This window comes from Elgaria multicarinata, chromosome 15 (assembly GCF_023053635.1).
Source record: "Elgaria multicarinata webbii isolate HBS135686 ecotype San Diego chromosome 15, rElgMul1.1.pri, whole genome shotgun sequence".
Classification (NCBI taxonomy): Eukaryota; Metazoa; Chordata; class Lepidosauria; order Squamata; family Anguidae; genus Elgaria; species Elgaria multicarinata.
Genome location: NC_086185.1, coordinates 14,834,949 through 14,853,822, shown reverse-complemented (window position 1 = coordinate 14,853,822; position 18,874 = coordinate 14,834,949). Strand labels below are relative to the sequence as shown.

The window sequence follows — 18,874 nt, the reverse complement described above, 5'->3', positions numbered from 1 at the left end:
GCCTGCATTTGACGGAGGGCGTTGGGGTGATGAGCCTTACAAGACTGAGCTGGCGGTAATACTTTTGGAACGCACTGTGCCTCATTCCACAGTCAATTACAAATTCCTGGCTTTGTGGTGGGGAGATTGTGGTAAGTTCAACCCCTACTTTCCCTAGAAGATGTAATTTGAGCTGTGACATAGGAGGCCACGCCTATACTATGGGGATACAAGTGCTTTATTGGGAGCCCTGCCCTGTAAGCCAAATCTAATGCCTGAGGCTCTAGTTCATTTTTGCTAGACACAGCACAACATCCTTGGCTGTAATGTCCTGTGGTGCTCGATCCAAATGGTGCTTGTCGCTCTTTGGCTATTCAACCAGCCCAGCAGTTGGTCTGACCTTTGTTGACCAGGATCTTCTCCTAGCCCTGCATGCAGCTAGGTAACTTTGAAAGTGCCCAAAGAGAAAAGAAGCACTATGTCCATTTTCTCCCGCCCCCAAATCAGAAAAGGCTGCTGCTGCTGTCAAATCATTTTTCGCTGAGCGTGGGGTGGGGGCTCCTTCCAGGCCGCGGCATGAGGGCAGGGGGTGCAGCGGTCATGCCATGCAGTATATGGATCTCTGCAGATTTGCTGCTGTTCATGAACTGAGACAGCTTTCCACCTGAGTCTGCACTGGGGTGAGGGCGGGATTCTTTTAATCCAGCACGCTTGAGCATATGGGGACAATTGCAGCCTTCCTTGCCTCAACTGCACGTTCAGCGCTTCCGGGGCTTGGAGGCGCAGGCAGCTTGCGCCCACGGCATGCATGAAGGCTAGCCGATGGGCCTGTCTAAACCCCTTTCCTGCAATCTCTAGCCCAGAGAAGGGTGGGTGTTCTGGGCTCTAGAAATCTGCTCGTTTACCAGAAGTGGCAAGACCGGTGTGGTGCTCTTACTCTGTCCGAAGAGGAAGCTTATGCAGTGCTGCTGTACTTCTGGCTCCAAGACAAGCGTGCTTGGAACGACTGCTTACATTTGTCAACCAACCAGCGCCTAGGATGCAGAGGGTGGGGGCTCGTCTCAGCATGAGCCAGCCAGAGAGAGAGAGGCGGCAGCCCTTCCCCCAGCTTAAGAGTCCTCCCGCCCACTGTCCACTGTCTCCGGCCCTTCAAAACAGCCCGAATCGCGGGGAATGTCCCCCTTTGGCTCTCCAGGGGCCAGTGGAGCCTCCAAGCTTCCTCCTTCATCTTCAGCCTCGCTGCTTGCTGTGGGGAGCGGGGGGGGGGGGGGGAGAGAGAGAGAGAGAGAGAGAGAGAGACCAGCTGTTATAGGAAGGCCTGATGGCTGTGGGAATTACACCAGGAAGGGACAGGGGACTGCCCTTCCCCAAGACCTTGCCTGCATAGTATCAGCTTTGCCATCATTCCAATGAGAGGCAGTGGCTACATCTGATTGAGGGGCTAGATGGCCATCATGTCTGCTGTACAAATAACCAGGAGCTGTACAAACAACCTTTGCAAGATCTTTCCCCTGCAGATCAATGTGTGAGGCTATAGGGAAATGGGACTGTCTCATAATGGGCAGTGGCTGTCCGATGGCTTGGACAGAATTGGTTGGGGGCTGGTTTCCTCTTCACTACCATCTAAGCCTTACTGGAGAGGGCAGGGATTGAACCTGGGTCCCCCTGCAGGCAAAGCAGATGTTCTGCCCCAGAGCTATGGAGAATAGAAAACACACGCCTTTGAAGTGCTTACTGTCATAATCTAGCAGTAGATCTGCTGCTGTAAGCAGTTTGGCGCGATGCTGTGGGTCGGTGATATTCAGCTCATTCAGGTGGGTCTCTTGCAGCTCCTTGAAGTCCTCCAGGGTCTGGTAGCCATTCAGTAGCAATGTGGAAGTGTGCTCCTGAGGGGTTGAGGAGAGAGGACACGGAATAATGGGCTCAAGTTACAGGAAGCCAGATTCTGGCTGGACATCAGGAAAAACTTCCTGACTGTTAGAGCAGTATGACAATGGAACCAATGATCTAGGGAGGTAGTGGGCTCTCCCTCACTTGAGGCCTTCAAGATGCAGCTGTCAGGAATGCTGTAATGTGGTCTCCTGCATGGAGCAGGGGATAGGACTCCATGGCCTTATAGGTCTCTTCCAACACTACTATTCTATGATTAGCATCTTGATAGAGAAAATTATATCCACCTATACAATAGATGCAATCAGAACAGACCTTCAGCCAAAGTGTTTGATGTGCAAGTGGAACTCAGGAATGCCACCTCACTTGGAACCTGTGCAGAGAACTTTAAGCCTGTGTTTATGCCAAGTATAAGGGCGTTTGGGGAATGATAACTAGGAGGCAGCTACTGTATATAAAGGTGAAATGAGGCCTCTAAAATCCAGTCCTGGCCTATCCTACCCTTGTGTGGGAACAAATGAAGGTACATAAATATGTGGGCTACAATTCCATACAGTTTTGGCCAGGCTGTTGCTTCCTAGCATGCTTCCATTGGAGTAGACTAGGAATTACTAGCCAAAGCTACTATGGATTCTTTGAAATGCTTCAGATGGCAATTTTTAGTGTATATGGTTTGACTGGCCTTGTTCAAAGTGCTGAGCTGCTACTTCTATAGTAAAATGAGTGGTGGGGTTGGATCCCAGCTGATATTGTTGGGTTTGGATTTTGTTTTTTACAGGGAGGTGGCAAAGTCTTGCACAAAACACCCCCAATTCTGCAGCTGGAAACATCTGGAGAGTTTGCAACAAAAAAGTGTCTTGTGTTAATTTAAAGACTAATTTGTTGTGCCATTAGCAATGTTAGTGTTGTCACTGTTTATCACATCTTGCTGTTGCGAAGATCATTAAGCTTATTTTGTATACATTTAGGTTTTAATTGATTGTCCCCCAGCTGTCCTTTTTTGTATTTTATAGCTATTTCACCCCATTATTTACCATTTCCCCTCTTCCTCTCTACACTCATGTGTGATAGGTATAAATGTGTGTGTGTACATACACACCTGCCAGTAGTAAGGAATAATCATCCATCTGATGAAGTGGACTCTAGTCCAGGGCTAGGCAGAAAGCAGATGTGGGACTTCAACTCCCAGCATTCCTCACTGTTGGCTGTGCTGGCAGGGGCTTCTGGGAATTGAAGTGCATAACATCTGGAGCTCTACCTTCTGCCCACTCCTGCCTCGTCCATGAAAGCGTATGCCATGATAAATTAGTGTGTTTTTTAAGGGGACGCAAGTCTTTGTTTTGAGGGTGGGGGGGCAGAAATCCGCTTCTGGTTTTGGAATAAATGAGGCACACTTGTGTGATTAATAATGTGTATAATTAGCTTCCAAAGCTTCTAACTTGTAGGGAGGTTTTGCCACCCTAGTGATACAAGCGAAGTTGTCCCAAGACATTTTGCTGCCTGAGGACAAGATGGTGCCACGTACATATGAATGTGTACACACCCACATTCAATTCTACATACAGAGGTTGAGCAGATTTGGCAGTGACGATGGGAAAGCATCCTCTGCTAAACTGTAAGGGAGCAGACTAGCTTAGGGGTGCTCAGCTCTGTCCTCCTAACACTTCATTGCTGATGGACACCCATCCCCGGTGCCTGAGGCTAGGCCCAGCTCTGGCTACAAAAGTAAACTTGCTCTTTTGTTTTCTGCCATCTTTGAAAATGACATTTGTGCATGGACCTGACCCTAAAGCAGTGCAGGAGCTCTAAATTGGGTGAAGTTCATACCTTGATCCATGGGCCTCCAGATCAATCACCCTGCTTAATGTTACTGGAACTGTTAGAAAGTGGGCCTTTGCTTTTTCCTGCTTCTTTGGTAGCTCTTAATGACAGTCCTGGGCTAGATAGACCACTGCTTTGATTATTCAAGGAGCCAGGAGCATGACCCGATTCATGGGAACCACAGCAACGTGAGATGCCGCCTTATACGGAGTCAGACCATCGGTCCATCTAGCTCAGTACTGACTAGTCTACAGCAAATGTAGGCAACCTGGCGTCCTTCTGGACTACAGCTGAGCAATGGCTATGTTTGCTGGGACTTATGAGAGTTGTAGTCCAAATCATCTGAAGGCCACCAGGTTGCCTCTCCTGCGTTTCAAATATCTTTCCTGGTCCTGTTGGGAGTTGTCTAGGATTAAGCCTTGGACCTTCTGTGTGCAAGACGTGTGCTTTGTCACTGAGCTACAGACCTTCCTCCAGCAATGTTCTTTTGCATGCATGTGTTTTAGGCCTCCACTGGCTGGCCAGCGGTCTCACCTCAAGATTCATGCGCTCCAGCAGTTCATGCAGGGTCTTTGGTTTGGGCCTCTTGCTTCTGCTTCGCGAACAGTTCTTTGGGGCGGGGGCCGGTTCTTCTGGGATGACATTCACATAGATGAACTTGAAGGAGCCCACTTTGTTGTTCAGAAGACCTGTCCAGGTGCCCACAGGGGGCTTTGCAATGATATGGATGATGTCCCCCTTCTGTGTCAAATACAAAATTCTTATGTCCTTAAGCGACATCCTTTCTGCTCTACCTCTCGCTGAAGCACAGCCAGAATACTTAAACCTGCCAGCAGCAACTGTTTGAGTATTCATAGTAAGGCTGTGCACTGCTTCGGCTGTGGATCCAAATTCCGAGCCAAAGTGCACTGAATCAGCTCGGAACCAAAGTGGGTTTGTCCGAAGTATTTTGGACCATTCTGGACCCCTCTGCTGCATGAGCCCCCTGCTCTTTCCCTGGGCCCATCATGAGAGCCCGCAACAGTCTGGGCCTCTTCAAAGGAGTCGGCATTTTTAAAATGGTGACTCCACTTGAAGAGGTATGGACAGCTGAGGTGCTCACAACAGGTCCAAGTAAGGAGTGGGAGCAGGGCTCAGGAGGTGCCTGGGAGAGCTGGGTGCCCACTGTCCTGATCCGTCGGATGTCTGAATAATTTGGATATCTGAATCTCGCTCCAGAGTGGACTGGATCTGGTCCAAGGCAGATATGGGCCATTTTGGAAACTCCGAATCAGCCCCCGAAGCAGTTAAGGGGCTCCACGCACAGCCCTAATTCATAGGAGCCTAGTGTCTGCCTACTTCACCCAGAGCTGAGGACCGATGGGGCATTTCTGTGATCTGCAGGTATGCTACTGCAGCATCCCCCCCATGCGGAGGGGCATCAGGTAGCAAAGAGTCAGAGTGGAGGTGGTCTTAAGTCTGCTGATGGAAGGGATGGAGAAAAGACTAAGAAGCTAAGGGTCCCTGGTGCTACCAGTCAGAAGGCGTTGTGCAGCTCTTCCATCTCCCTTTGCCCTTAATGGATTTTCTGTTGTAAGAAAATCAATGGGAGCAGCAGTGGGAAAAGACAGTAAGTTGAAGGGTGGAAGATGATGTCTGGACCACCTATGAAATTCCGTGAACGAAGCTGGCCAATAAAAGACTCCACTGGAAGCGGCCTTGGGCTGGAGGAGAAATGCAGAGTGAAGCATTGTTACCCACCTGAAGTTTCAGCGAGTCTTTGTCATACGGGCTGGGGATGAAGTCTGTGTGAACCCTGGCTCTTCCGCAAAAAGGGCCGCTGTATGGTTTGGGGCTGGCTGCTTCTTCCTTCTTACCGCTGCAGCTGCTCCCCATGAGTCTGGGACTGGAGAATTCATTTCCTGCACACACAGAGAGAGCTCAGGCCAGGAGGAATTAAGGAAGCAATGGTGGAGTTGTCTGGCGATCACAGCTTGAGCATCTTGCCTCTAGTAGACTAGATGGAGAGGCACAATGGAGTACGTGAGGGCTATGAACCAAGGGTGAAATGCGTGACCTGCCCAGCCATTTCCAGCAGCCTAGCAGAAACACACATGCATCCACCACCTTGGCAGCACTGCCTGGAGTTTCTAGAGGGAATCTCTTTCTCTAGGGATTCCCTTGCGAGCCTAGGAAAAGAAAGCTTTGTCTCAACTCTAATCTTTCGTAGGAGAGAAGGAAGTGATTTCCTTGCTAGCACCAGGAAAATCCCTTCTCCTATCTCAGATTTTTTGGTCAGAGATAAGGAAGGGGTTCGTTTGCTTGTGCTAGCAAGGGAATCCCTGGATGGATGTGTATAAGTAAAAGATAAAGCGAAAGAGAGGGTGCCCCCCTGGAGTTGTACTCTCAGGGCCAAAAAGGCTGTTCACCACTGATGTAGTCTCTTCCCTGTCCGGTTGAGCCATTTGCCTGATGAGTGAGCTTCTCGAGGGTTTGGAGGTCTTGCAGGCACTATCTCCATAGTCCACCCGCGTGAGTCCCAGCTGCAGCCTGACGTGGTATAGCCCAACCCCAAACTGGCCACCTTCCTTGAACTCTGGGCCTCCCAGATGGGATTGTTAGGGGCGGAAAAGCCACTCACCATTTGGGGTCTGTGGGCTGCCAGCTTCCTTGGTGGCTTCTGGAAAGATGGGGGCTTCGTCTTCAGTTGGGCTGCTGACGGGTGATGTGGTGGCATCATCACTGGCCTCCCCCTGCAATAGGGTAACATGAGGTGAAAAATGCCCCTCTGTTCTCCGCGCGGAAACAGCAGGCTGGCTTGTTTGCCCTGCCTTATTTACCTGCCTGGTTCCCTCCATCCCAACCCCATTCCTGAAGACACCCTTTCTTTAAGAAATTACCAGGTTGCTTTTTAAAAACAACAACAGCAGCAATGTAGCCTTTCATTTTGTATTTTGGCCTTCCCCAATTGGGTGTGCTCCACCTGTTTTGGGCTACAACCCCTATTATCCCCAACCCACATGGTTATTCGGGTGACGGGAGCGGTAGTCCCAACAAGTTTGGAGAGTTGTGGGACGTGGATTAATTTTGTTCAGCAGCTGCTGCCTACCAAAAGCCGATGCCAGCGGGCAACCCTTTTAACTAGACGTGTCAGCGCAGTGGGTGGGATCGACCCTTAAGTTACTGGGCATGCAATGGGCATGCAAAGCGCATGCTCTGTCATAGAGCCATCAATGGCTTCACCAGTTGCAATGCTAAACATGTCATTAGCAACCACGCCAGTATTTTATTTAAAAACAAGGAATAAATGAATAGCAAGTGTGGGAAGTGGTCCCACCAAGCTGGTATTAATCCCAGAAGGAAAATTCCCATTGATTTCCAGGGCTGATGAGGGTGGCTGTGTGTCCTGTTTTACAGATGATGCCCGTTTGTAGGCGTCCTCTATGCAGCGGTCTCCAACCTTTTTTGGCACCAGTGTTGTGGAAGATAATTTTTCCACGAACCGGGGGGGGGGGAGGGTTGAGTGGAGGGTTTTGGGGAAGCCCTCCCGCCCCCCCAGCACTACAGTGTCCTGGCTTCGCTTTGGCTGGGTGGGCAGGCAGCTTCGGAACGGCACACCCGGAAGTTGCTCTACCAGAGTGGCTTCCGGCTGGGCTCACCGTTCTGAAGCCACCCCACCCCAGCATCCTGGCTTGGCTTTGGCTGGGCAGGCGAGATGGCGCCCCGTGCCCAGGTACGCTGGGGTGGTGGTGGAGTGTGTGAAAGCAGCTCACCTGCATGGCCCGGTTCCCAACAGGCCACAGACCGGTACCGGCCCGGGGGTTGGGGACCCCTGCGTCTAATTGGTGTCTGGTCAGAACTGCTGAACAAGTACCTGAACAGTAGACTGAACAGGTGGACAAATGGATGTCTTCTTTAGCCCACATTCTCAGTAATTCTTAAGTTGTATTTGTATTCTAATTATTCTTTCTAAATTTACATGTATACATTAGCATATGCAAATATTATGCAGATTGATCTTTGGCCCACTTTTTCTAGCAATTCCTAATTGGCCACCCTAGGGCTGAAATAGTGGCTTGTAGGGGGCATTTTACTCACAGGGAGCATTGGCTGGAGGGTGCTGTTGCATAGGGTGACCCTATGAAAAGGAGGACAGGGTTCCTGTATCTTTAACAGTTGCATAGAAAAGGTAATTTCAGCAGGTGTCGTTTGTATATATGGGGAACCTGGTGAGATTCCCTCTTCATCACCACAGTTAAAGCTGCAGGAGCTATACTAGAGTGACCAGATTTAAAAGAGGGCAGGGCACCTGCAGCTTTAACTGTGGTGATGAAGAGGGAATGTCACCAGGTTCCCCATATATACAAACGACACCTGCTGAAATTCCCTTTTCTAAGCAGCTGTTAAAGATACAGGAGCCCGGTCCTCCTTTTCATAGGGTCACCCTACTGTTGCACTCACATCCTGCTTGTGGGTTTCCTGTGGGCAGCTGGTTGGCTGCTGTGTGAACAGAATGCTGGACGAGATGAACCCAGGGTCTGATCCAGCAGGGCCCTTCTGATGTTCTTATGACTACGATGTGGGAGGAGGGAGTAAAAAGAGGCCAGACCTTCCCTCCCTGCACATTGCCATCCTGAGCAAGATCAGGATACTGACATTTGTTTTTTTAAAAACGCATAAAGACATAGGAAGCTGCCTTATGCTAAGACCATCTAGCTTAGTATTGTTGACACTGACTGGCAGCAATGGCTCTCCAGAGTTTCAGGCTGGATTCTTTCCTAGTCCTACCTAGGGATCGAACCGTGGACCTTCTGCATGAGAAGCAGGTGCTCTACCACGAGCCACGCCCCCGCTCCCCAACCACGGTCAAGGGTGGCAATGATGCCTTTAGCGTTGCATCTAGTTTGGCCATCCGGCGTCAGCTTTAAGAGTCTCTTGGCAAGTACTGAACGAACGACTTCCTGGCTTGAGCTGTCCTAGGTGTGGAAGGTGTAGGTGTCATCCCAATCCATGGTGCTGGTTGTGTGTGTTTTGCACCAGATGCTGGACCTAGGCCTCGGTATAGGCATCAGGAGCTCTACCGAGGACCCCAGAGCCCCCTGGCCCTGCTGAGGGCATCATTCCCAAGCCCCCCACCCCACCCAAAATCTGGCGCTCACACTCCTTCACCCCTCACCTGCTCTGCTAGGGCTTTGGCTGCAGCTTTGCCCGTCTTCCTGTTCATGGTACGGGAGATGGCCGCTCTCCATCTTTTGCCCAGCTTCGAGCCGCTGCTCCGAGCCGAGTCGTCTGGGCTGGGCAGCGAGTTTGCCTGGTTGTCATCAGGGAGCTGCACACACAGAGAGACAATGAGCTTGTGAGAAGGATGAAAGGGACTCCCTCTTGGAGGGAGAGGGTTGTGGGGGTGCAGTGAACTCTGGGCCAGGGGCCAGTTGGCCTTTCTTTCCCAGCTTGGAGCCTCCCGCAGACGGCCAGTATAAAATAAAGAGGCCTGCTCTTTCTGACAAATGGATGGGTTGGGCCAGAGATGGGGGCCCAGACGAGGCAATTGCTGAGCGGTGGGGAATTGACGCACGAAGGAGAAGGGCTGCCAGAGGCTTTGGACCAGGGGAATTGCTACGCTCTAAAGGGCGCAACCATGTGCATGTTTAGAGAGAGAAAAGCCCCACCCAGCCAAGCGGTGCTGGCTGGGGAATGCTGTGAGTTATAGGTCTTGTTTTCCCTATCTAAACATGCATAGGGCTGCACCTTAAAAGATTCAAGGCTCAGGACACAAATTAGCATATGTTGGTTTATATCTCTATATGCAAATATATAAATCGTTACTAGGGTTTGTTTAAATTTCGCAGGAGGCAAAGCCAGCCAAACAAATTCCTCAAATAAATATCGTCAGTTAATTTTCTCCCTGCCCCAAATCATGGCAAAGCAATGAATTCCCCCTCCCAAGCTTAATTGTTGTGCATAGAAAGGGTTATTTTTTTTGGGTGGGGGGAATTAACTCTTTCCTCCTCAGCTAGAATGCCCCTTGAATATCACCTCCTGCTTGGCAATTAAGGGCATAATTAGGGTGACCATATGAAAAGGAGGACAGGGCTCCTGTATCTTTAACAGTTGCATAGAAAAGGGAATTTCAGGAGGTGGCATTTGTATATATGGAGAACCTGGTGAAATTCCCTCTTCATCACAATAGTTAAAGCTGCAGGAGCTATACTAGAGTGACCAGATTTAAAAGAGGGCAGGGCACCTGCAGCTTTAACTGTTGTGATGAAGAGGGAATGTCACCAGGTTCTCCATATATACAAATGACACCTGCTGAAATTTCCTTTTCTAAGCCAACTGTTAAAGATACAGGAGCCCTGTCCTCCTTTTCATATGGTCACCCTAGGCATATTTAGATTGGAAAAATGGTCTGACAACTCCCAGCATTCCCCAGCCAGCATGTATATAGGATTGCATCCTGAGCTAAGAAAACAAAAGTACGCATCCTTTGCCACCGATGGACACTTAGGGTCTGGTGAAAACATCTGGAAAATAGATTGGGGCAGGGACCACATGGACTCAGGCCTAGCAATGCCCCTGTTTTAGACAGTGCAGCACCATGCAAGGGGGTGAAGGCTGAGCTTCAGCAATGACGGCACAAGCCAAGAAAATCTGGCCTGAGCCAGGGATTGCAGCATAGATGGCGAAAGCGAGAAGCCAGCCATGCTTTCATGCAGCGGACTCCAGTGGGAACCCGGCAGATAAGTTCTGGGTTGGCTGGGTTCACCGCAGCTGGGCAGAGCAGAAAGTTCTGAGATGATAATGATGTGGGTGCAGGGTTACTCACCTCCTCCTCCAGGCTGAGCTGTTTCTCGATCGCTATGGGCGAACTGGGCTTGGACTTAGCGAAGTCTTTGAAGCTGCTGGAACGCTGCACCGACAGCTGATGGGAAGAGCAAGAGATCGATATGGGTCGGAGAGATCAGTATTGATGTCTTCAAAATATGTCTCATCTGCCTTTCAGAGCAGAAGCTCTCCCAAGACAGCGTACAATAATAATAAAAAAACATAATAAAAAATGATACGGTCTTAAAAAGCAATAAAAACAACAATCAGGGGAAGGCCAAAGTCAACCAATATGTTCTCAGGGCCTTCTTAAAGCCTGCAATGAGGGGGCCTGGTGGGTCCCCGATGGCAATGTATTCCAGAGGTGTGGGGACACTGCTGAAAAGGCCCTGTCTTGTGTGATTGCCCACCTAACTGCTTTCACTTGATGGGCAAAGGAGGAAGCCCTTTTTTGCTTGTCTTAAAGTGTGGGCTGGTTGATATGGATGTAGGTGGATGGCCCCATATAAATAACCACTACAACTGCGCTTAGAGACCATGGGAGGGATAGATGCCTGTCAGAAGGAGATGGGGGAGAGTGATCAAGAGCATAGGGTTTGCTTGGGGATTGGGGCCGGCCCTATCGTTAGGTAGAGTGAGGCAGCAGATGCTGTGTGTGTGTGGGGGGGGGACAGGCAGGGAGTGATGAAGAGGTGTTGGAGAACATGGTTGCGTGTGTCATGCTCAGCTTGCCTTGCGCCATCCGCCCCAAAGTATGTTGCCAGTACCAGCTCCAGGTTTTGGAGGTCTTTTGGACAAGACCCCCTCCATGGGGCCAGGGCTGGTGCTACCATAGAGGCCACTCAGGCGGCCGCCTAGAGCATCAAGGTAAGGGGGGCGCCGAACACCGCACCCGGAAGCCGCTCTCCCATAGCGGCTCTGAGAGGGCGGCTTCCAGGCACACCATTCCGAAGCCGCCCGTCCGCCCCAGCGTCCTGGCTTCACTTTGGCTGGGAGCCCACCCAGCCAAAATGAAGCCACGCCCCCCCCTCCAGCATCCTGGCTTCGCTTTGGCTGGGTGGGCGCCGAAACGAAGCCAGGACGCTGGGGTGGGGGGCTTTGGAACAACACGCCCGGAAGTGGCTCTCCCAGAGTGGCTTCCAGCCGGGTGCGCCATTCTGAAGCCCACCCCCCCCACCCCAGCATCCTGGCTTCGCTTCGGCTGGGTGGGCGCCCAGCTGAAGCGAAGCCAGAACGCTGGGGTGGGGTGGGGGCGAGCGGCTTCAGAATGGCACGCTCGGAAGTCGCTCTGGGCAGGTGAGATGGTGCCCCGCGCCCAGGTACTCTGGGGTGGGTGGGTGAAAGCAGCTCACCTGCCTGGAAGGAAAGGAAAGGAACCTCTCGTGCAAGCACTGAGTCGTTACTGACTCTTGGAGGGACGCCAGCTTTTGCTGACGTTTTCTTGGCAGGCCTTTATTATTATTATTATTTATTTATATAGCACCATCGATGTACATGGTGCTGTACAGATAACACAGTAAATAGCCTTATAGCGGGGTGGTTTGCCGTTGCCTTCCCCGGCCATTATTACCTTTCCCCCAGCTAGCTGAGTACTCATTTTACCGACCTCGGAAGGATGGAAGGCTGAGTCGACCCGAGCCGGCTGCCTGAAACCAGCTTCCGCTGGCATCGAACTCAGGCCGTGGGGAGAGTTTCATCTGCAGAAACTGCTGCTTTACCGCTCTGCGCCACACGAGGCTAGGGCGCAAAATAGTCTGGCACCAGCCCTGCACGGGGCCTCTCCTTCTGTGAGCCTTCCTTCTCACCATCGGTGTCACCAGCTGCTCTGGCTCCCCATCTGCTTCCTCACCATTGCTCCCTCTTGTTGCTTGTGAGCTGGGAGCAAGTTGTCAGGGGCGTCTCCTGCTCCTCCGTCTCACCCCCACCATTGTCCAAGCGAGAGGGCAGGTCAAGAACTTCAGAAGAGCCCTGCTGGATCAGACCGAGGGTCCATCTAGTCCAGCCTTCTGTTTACATAGCGGCCAACCAGCTGTCGACTGGGGACCAACAAAGCAGGACATGGTGCAACAGCACCCTCCCACCCATGTCCCCCAGCAACTAGAATTCATAGGTTGCAAATGTGGAGAGGAGGAGTAAGTCCCGGGGGGCTCTTGTTGGTGGGCCCCTGCAGGGGTCTGTTAACCTCAGCCGGGGCCTGACTATGCCTACCCTTGACGCCAGCCCTGTTAGTGAGGGACTGATGAGCAGCAAGGCTTGAGTCAGGGATGACCTGACAACAGGGAAGTTGGAGGAGGTCTGATGCGGTGCCAAAGGAGGAAGTTGGCCATTCTAAGGAACCATGAGTTGTTGCTAAGGAAGGAGCAGGCTCCCCCTCCACTCTTCTCCTGAGACCAGACTCTTGCATGTGAGTCTCCAAACAGTGTGGTAATGGCATCCATTCCCCACATTTGCATTCCAAAGGATGCTCAGTTATCGTTTTGCTCCCCTCTATTTCTGCAGATCTCTCATTAGCAAGATTGCTTGGGGATAGATTCCAATGGCTTGTTCCTTTGGGAGACCTTACTCTGTCCTGAGCGTTCAGCGCTGTCCACTGTCAGAGACAGGATGCTGGGTTGTGCAGGAGGGATCACAGGTTTAAGTGAACCTAGCCAGCTGCCCCCCCGCACCCCCAGGCACCCTGTCTTGTCAGCCCTGCCTCTCAGCTGCCCTCGCCCTCCCCTTTTGGGAAGGTTGCTCAAAAGTGACGCTTAAATCTGCAGTAAGCAGAGGAAGTGGTTTAGAATGAGCCCTTGAAGACGAAACACCTGGAACAGTGGCTGGGGGGGGGGATGTGTTCTGGGCGCCTTGACAGAGGAACTGCAGAAGTTAGAGAGCACATCGTCTTCCTGTGTGCACGCGAGCATGAATGCACGCATGTGGGGTCTGGAAATGCAAATGCATGTCATGGGGGGGGGGAATTGCAAGTTATCCACACCAGATTCACACCATCCCAAACCCAGACCACTCTCAATTCATGCCAATGCAAAAGCCGGTCTCTGCAGTGAACGAGCGAGAAGTCACCAAAGGCCCTCCCTCTTCCTGGGGGGTTGGGGCGTGTGGAACAGGAACCGTAGGCCATTACACTCAAATGTACACTCATCTCTTTGCGGTAAGCCGTGGTTACACTTCTGGAGGCAGGTTTTGGCTCTGTCAGCGTACAGCCTGCCGCGCGATGCAAACCTGCAAAACTAATTTGCCCAAAGGTTCTCTTCAAATGCCCCCCTCCCATCCCTCTGCCTCCGGGTCACACAGCAGTGGCAGCCTATTTTCTGAAAAAGTGATTACTGAGTGCTCTAATGCAGTGTGAGAGCTCACGGGCCACAGCTTGTTTCGTGAGATGCATAAGGACATCAGAAGAGCCAGGCTAGTTCAGACCAGGGATCCATATAGTGGCCAACCAGCTGTCAGCCAAGAAACCACAAGCAGGACATGAGTGCAACAGCACCCTCCTACCAAGATCATACTAGCTTTGTATAAAATCTATGGTGCGACCACCAGTGGAATACTGTGTACAGTTCTGTGTACACTGCAACTTAAAAAAAGGGCAATCAAAAATGATCAAGGGACTGGTACAACTCCCCTGTTAGGAAAGGCTGCAACATCTGTGACTGGGCTTAGAACATCTGGGCTTAGAAAAAAGGCAAACGGGAGAACATCAGAAGAACCAGGCTGGATCAGGCCAGGGGTCCATCTAGGCCAGCCTCCTGTTCACACAGTGGCCAACCAGCTGTCGACCAGGAACCCACAACCAGGACATGAGTTCAACACCCTCCCACCCACGTTCCCCAGCAACTGGTGTACATAGGCACACCTCCTCTGACACTGGAAGCAGCATATAGCCATCAGGATTACAGGACTAAATAGCTATTCATAGCCTCCTCCTTCATGAATTCGTCCAATCCCTTTTAAAGCCCTCCAAATTGGTGGCCCTCGTTACGTTTCACGCTAGCGAATTCCATTGTTTGACTCTGCGCTGTGTGAAGAAGTCTTTCATTTTATCCATCCATGAAGCGGTCTGAGATGGGTGAGCCTGACGAATCGGGCCAGCCTTCCTCAAGTTAATGCTGTCCAGATGTTTGAGATTTCAACTCACATGAGCTCCGCCCAGCATCACGAATGGCCAGGAATCCTTGAAGTTGTCAGAACTTATGGAAGTTGTCCAAAACATATGGCAGGCACAAAGCTGGGGAAGTTGCCTAGCAAAGCTCAGTCTACTCTTTGAGGATTTCCTTCCCTCCAGCCATTGAGTAACACCATCCAATTCTGCTTCTATTGTTTTTTGTTTTTTTAACTTAGTGCAACAACCCCCAAATTAATCTCCAGCTTGGCTAATATAAAACCTGCTACGTGTCTTCTTACTTTTGTTCTGTACCTACCAAGGGCCTGGGGTCAAAGATAGGTATGGTGGGCTCCTACCCAGGACCACACACCATCAGGAGCTCACTGATAAAAGCTCCCTGGAGTTGCTCCCCTTTGCCATTGCAAGCTGCTTGCTTACCCGCTTCTTGCTCTGATCCAGACTCCATCATCAAGTGAGCTTTCCTATTTCCCTCCACCATCCCCTGCTTTTTGTAACATCTTTGCCTGATTAAGAGAAAAGATCTGGAGATCTCAAAACACTTCTCCACAATTCTGTACATCTTTGGTTGGCCCTAACGAAGTTATTACTTGACTGTGGGGGTTGATTGCTTTTCTCGTGGATCAGCACGGCTTACGATGTTTTTCTAATATAGATCAGATAGTTTCTTAAAAAGAAAAAACAGCAAAGAATCTTGTGGCAACAGATTTAGGGTGCAATCCTCTGCATGTTTAGACAGGAAAAAGTCCTACAACTCCAGGCATTCCCCAGCCAGTATGGGAAATGCTGAGCGTTGTAGGACTTTCCCCCATCTTAATATGTATAGGATTGTGCCCTTATCCTGGCATAAACTCCCGTGGACTATAGCCTACTTCATCAGATGTGAGTCAGCCATAGTCCAAGAAAGCTTATGCCAGTTAAAATTTCTGAAAGGTGCCATAAAGCTTCTTTGTTGTTTTCGCTGCAATCGAGTAACACAGCTGGAAATTCTCTTCAAACGGATGCTGTTCTTTTGGAATTTGCACTATTGTGTTGTGTGTGGTCCCGGACAAGGAAGGGAAGAGAGAGGGTAAAAAAAAAGGAGGGTGACACAATAGGAGATGTCAGGAGGGAACTGTGCGCCCCAAAGAATGAGAAGGGAAGGCTGCAACATTTAGGGTGCAATCCTATGTATGTTATGATAAAATAAATCGGATTGCACCCTTACTGGATTTATCAGCGAGATGAATCAATGAAAAAGATTCCCCCCCCCCAATCAAGGGAAGGAAAGGAACCTCTTGTGCAAGCACTGAGTCATTACTGACTCTTGGAGGGATGCCAGCTTTCGCTGACGTTTTCTTGGCAGGCCTTCTAGCGGGGTGGTTTGCCGTTGCCTTCCCTGGCCGTTATTACTTTTCCCCCAGCTATAACTGGGTACTCATTTTACCGACCTCGGGAGGATGGAAGGCTGAGTCGACCCAAGCCGGCTGCCTGAAACCAGCTTCCGCTGGGATCGAACTCAGGCCGTGGGGAGAGTTTCAGCTGCAGAAACTGCTGCTTTACCCCCAATCAATCGGGTACCACATTGTTAAAAACACAAAACAAAGCATTTTTTTTTTTAAAAAATGTAAGTGCTCACAAAAACTGTAGATGGCAAGTTCTGTATTGGAAGAGGCGTTCTCCCTTGTTCTCAAACACTGGAAGAATGCTTCTTCTAAGATGGTGTCTGCCACAACACACGCACCCCCTCTGAAAAATAGGCTTCCTCAGAAATGTCTCATATGCAAATACCCATATGCAAACATATGCAAATCTACTCAACAGATCAACTGATAAAACTCCTATGGTGAATTGAGCCACATGTATCAAATTGGGCCTCAGCCGTAGAAGGAATCTTGTTCTTGGGGGAAGCAGATATAGAATGTGAACGGTTTTTGAAGCTGGATCAAATTGCTCCCGTATTAGGTTACTGGGTCTCCTCCTTCCAGGGCTGTGGTTCTGGGATACAGAATTCCTCTGAACAGCTGCAGTTTCCCATGGTGTGGAGATGCAAGGCAGGAAAAATCCCTGTTGAATTCCTGCCTTTCATGCCACTTGGTTGGGGCAGGCTACAGGCTTGTGAGATCTACTTTGTATTCAATGGAACCCTGAGATCCACCAAGTGGAACCAAGTGCAGAAGACATGCGCTTCGAATTAAAGACTTCCCAATCTGTTTCGAGAACCAGAACTGAATGGAGCTCACAGTCCTTTCACTCCTGGTTACCCCAACTTTTCTTCATTTCTCCTTAATCAGGAGTCAGAAATTCTTGCGGAGGTAGTGCAAATCTTCCAGAGTTTTACCAGTAGTTCCAGATCAACCTTCTACCCATACCTGACTTAAAACGACAGCTCGCAGCCAAAAAACATGCCTCTCCTCCACAACCACAGCAGCATTGCAGGGGTAGGGGGGTTTTTTGCAGCAAAAGGACCCCATAAACCAAGCAGGCAAACTCTAACCAAAGAGCAGCTGTTCAAGACATTTCACTGCTCCAACCATCCGCTATGCACATTTCCAGAGTCACCTTTTGGTATCTCCAACTAGTTCTGTCATCTCTCCTGGAACAGACCACTGAGACTGCCTCCTCCTCCTCCGTGGGTGAGACTCCAGAATAATATTGTTGCTCCCAAGAGACCACGCAGGGCTGCTTCTGCAGTTCGGCTGGTGGCCTTGGCAGGAACTGGCTCTGCTCAATGTGGCCTGGCCAAGGATCATGGAATTGGAAGGAGCCTTAGAGATCATCTAGTTCAGCCCCTTGCTCAATGCAGGCTGTAGCTACAGCATCCCTCCAAGATGGCCACCCAGCCTCGCTTAAATACTTCCAACGAAGGAGAGTCCACCACCTCCCAGGGCGTCTGTTCCACTGTCAGACAGCCCTAACAGTTAGGATGTTTCACCGAATGTATAGCCAAAATCTGTTTCCTTGTTTCTTCTGACCATTGGTTCTACTCCTGCCCTGAGAGCCAAGAACAATTCTACTCCATCGATTGCATGAGATCTTCCACGTCTCCCCTTAAATTGTCTCTTCCCCAGCCCTCCATTCATTCGAAGAAGCACAAGGTTATGGGGGTGGGGTAGGATGGGGTTAAGGTAGGGTGACCATATTTGGGAAACCAAAAAAGAGGACACCTAGTGTGTGTGTGGGGAAGCAGCTTTCTGAGTCCTGCAGAAAGTACGTTATTCCCCCGCCACCTTAACGAACCCGATTGGAGTGGAGGAGGGGAAAGGATTTCATTCTGCACCACCACCATCCACTCCAATTGGGGCCTTTTCTATAATGTCCACGAATGACCCACTTTCCCCTTTAAGACCTCAATTGGAGCTCGGGGTGGGGGAATGCTGTGCCTCAAGAAAGCATGTCATTCCCTCTTGCCATGCTAATGGCAGCCTTAAAGGGGAAGGTGTGTCATTCCAGGACATTATTGAAAATTATAGAAAATCACCATGGAAAGAACAAAAACCAGGACAAATCCGGGGAAATCCTGACAGTTGGTCACCCTAGGTTAAGGAAATCCAGAAGCCCCACCTATCTACCCCTATTTTAGGCAAAGTTGTCTCCCACTCTTACCCTTGGAAAAACAGTAGCGAGGGCCGACACAAAAGCTAATGGGTCCTGGCCCCCTTCTGGCCCTGCCTATCCTTCCAACGGGGTCACCTTGGCCACTGCTAACCCAGTGGCTTTGGTAAGCAGAGGGTTCTGGAAAAGAATCCCGTCCTTGCTCACCTTTCTCTTTTGCACTGGATCCTTCTCACTGGCATTGGATGGCTTCCGTCGCAACATGGTGCCTCGTCCACGGCGACTTCAGTCTGTTGACAGGCAAGGTAGGAGAGACGTGGAGACCGCTGGGTGAGCGCGAGAAGCACCAGAAGAGGCCAGGAAGCGGGCAGGAAATCACTGCATCACATGGGCCCCTTTTCCCAGCAACTGGGCCTCCGCAAGCAGCCGACGCAGGGCCCAGCCCTGCGCTTACACATTTGACGCAGGAAGGAAGTGGCGACTTAACGTGTTCATGAGACCGAGGCAGGGATAGAGGACTGTCGGAAGGAGACGGTGGTGCACGCAGAGGGAGGGAGGGAGACCCGCAGGACACCTCCCCCCAGAAAAAGCAAGGGTGGGCCCATGGTTTCGATGAGGGAGGGAGATGAAGAGCACAGGGTTCGCTTTGGGGTCAGGGCCGGCCCTATCGTTAGACAAAGCAAGGCAGATGCTGGGAGCCAGGGAGTGACGGGGTGTTGTTGTTAGAGG

General features: G+C 50.7%; 1 protein-coding gene across 1 annotated transcript; it reads right to left on the bottom strand.

Moving 5' to 3' along the window:
* Positions 1 to 207: 207 nt before the first annotated feature.
* On the bottom strand, positions 208 to 18,430 carry SASH3 (SAM and SH3 domain containing 3). Its single transcript, XM_063141893.1, has 8 exons — positions 18,353 to 18,430; positions 10,496 to 10,591; positions 8,846 to 8,998; positions 6,311 to 6,422; positions 5,431 to 5,591; positions 4,225 to 4,431; positions 1,715 to 1,865; positions 208 to 1,225 (listed from the first exon to the last, which is right to left on the bottom strand). The coding sequence occupies exons 1-8, from the start codon at positions 18,407 to 18,409 to the stop codon at positions 1,089 to 1,091; spliced, it is 1,074 nt and encodes a 357-aa protein (XP_062997963.1). The 5' UTR covers positions 18,410 to 18,430; the 3' UTR covers positions 208 to 1,088.
* Between the last annotated feature and the right edge of the window lie 444 nt (positions 18,431 to 18,874).

What these genes read in the sequence shown, in the direction of transcription:
- SASH3 (XM_063141893.1), bottom strand. Translation starts at nt 18,409, where the DNA reads ATGTTGCGACGGAAGCCATCCAATGCCAGTGAGAAGGATCCAGTGCAA. An exon ending in ATCCAGTGCAAAAGAGAAAG is followed by an intron (nt 10,592 to 18,352) that starts GTGAGCAAGGAC and finishes TCTTCCCATCAG; the next exon opens with CTGTCGGTGCAGCGTTCCAG. An exon ending in TGGAGCGCATGAATCTTGAG is followed by an intron (nt 1,866 to 4,224) that starts GTGAGACCGCTG and finishes TCAACCCCTCAG; the next exon opens with GAGCACACTTCCACATTGCT.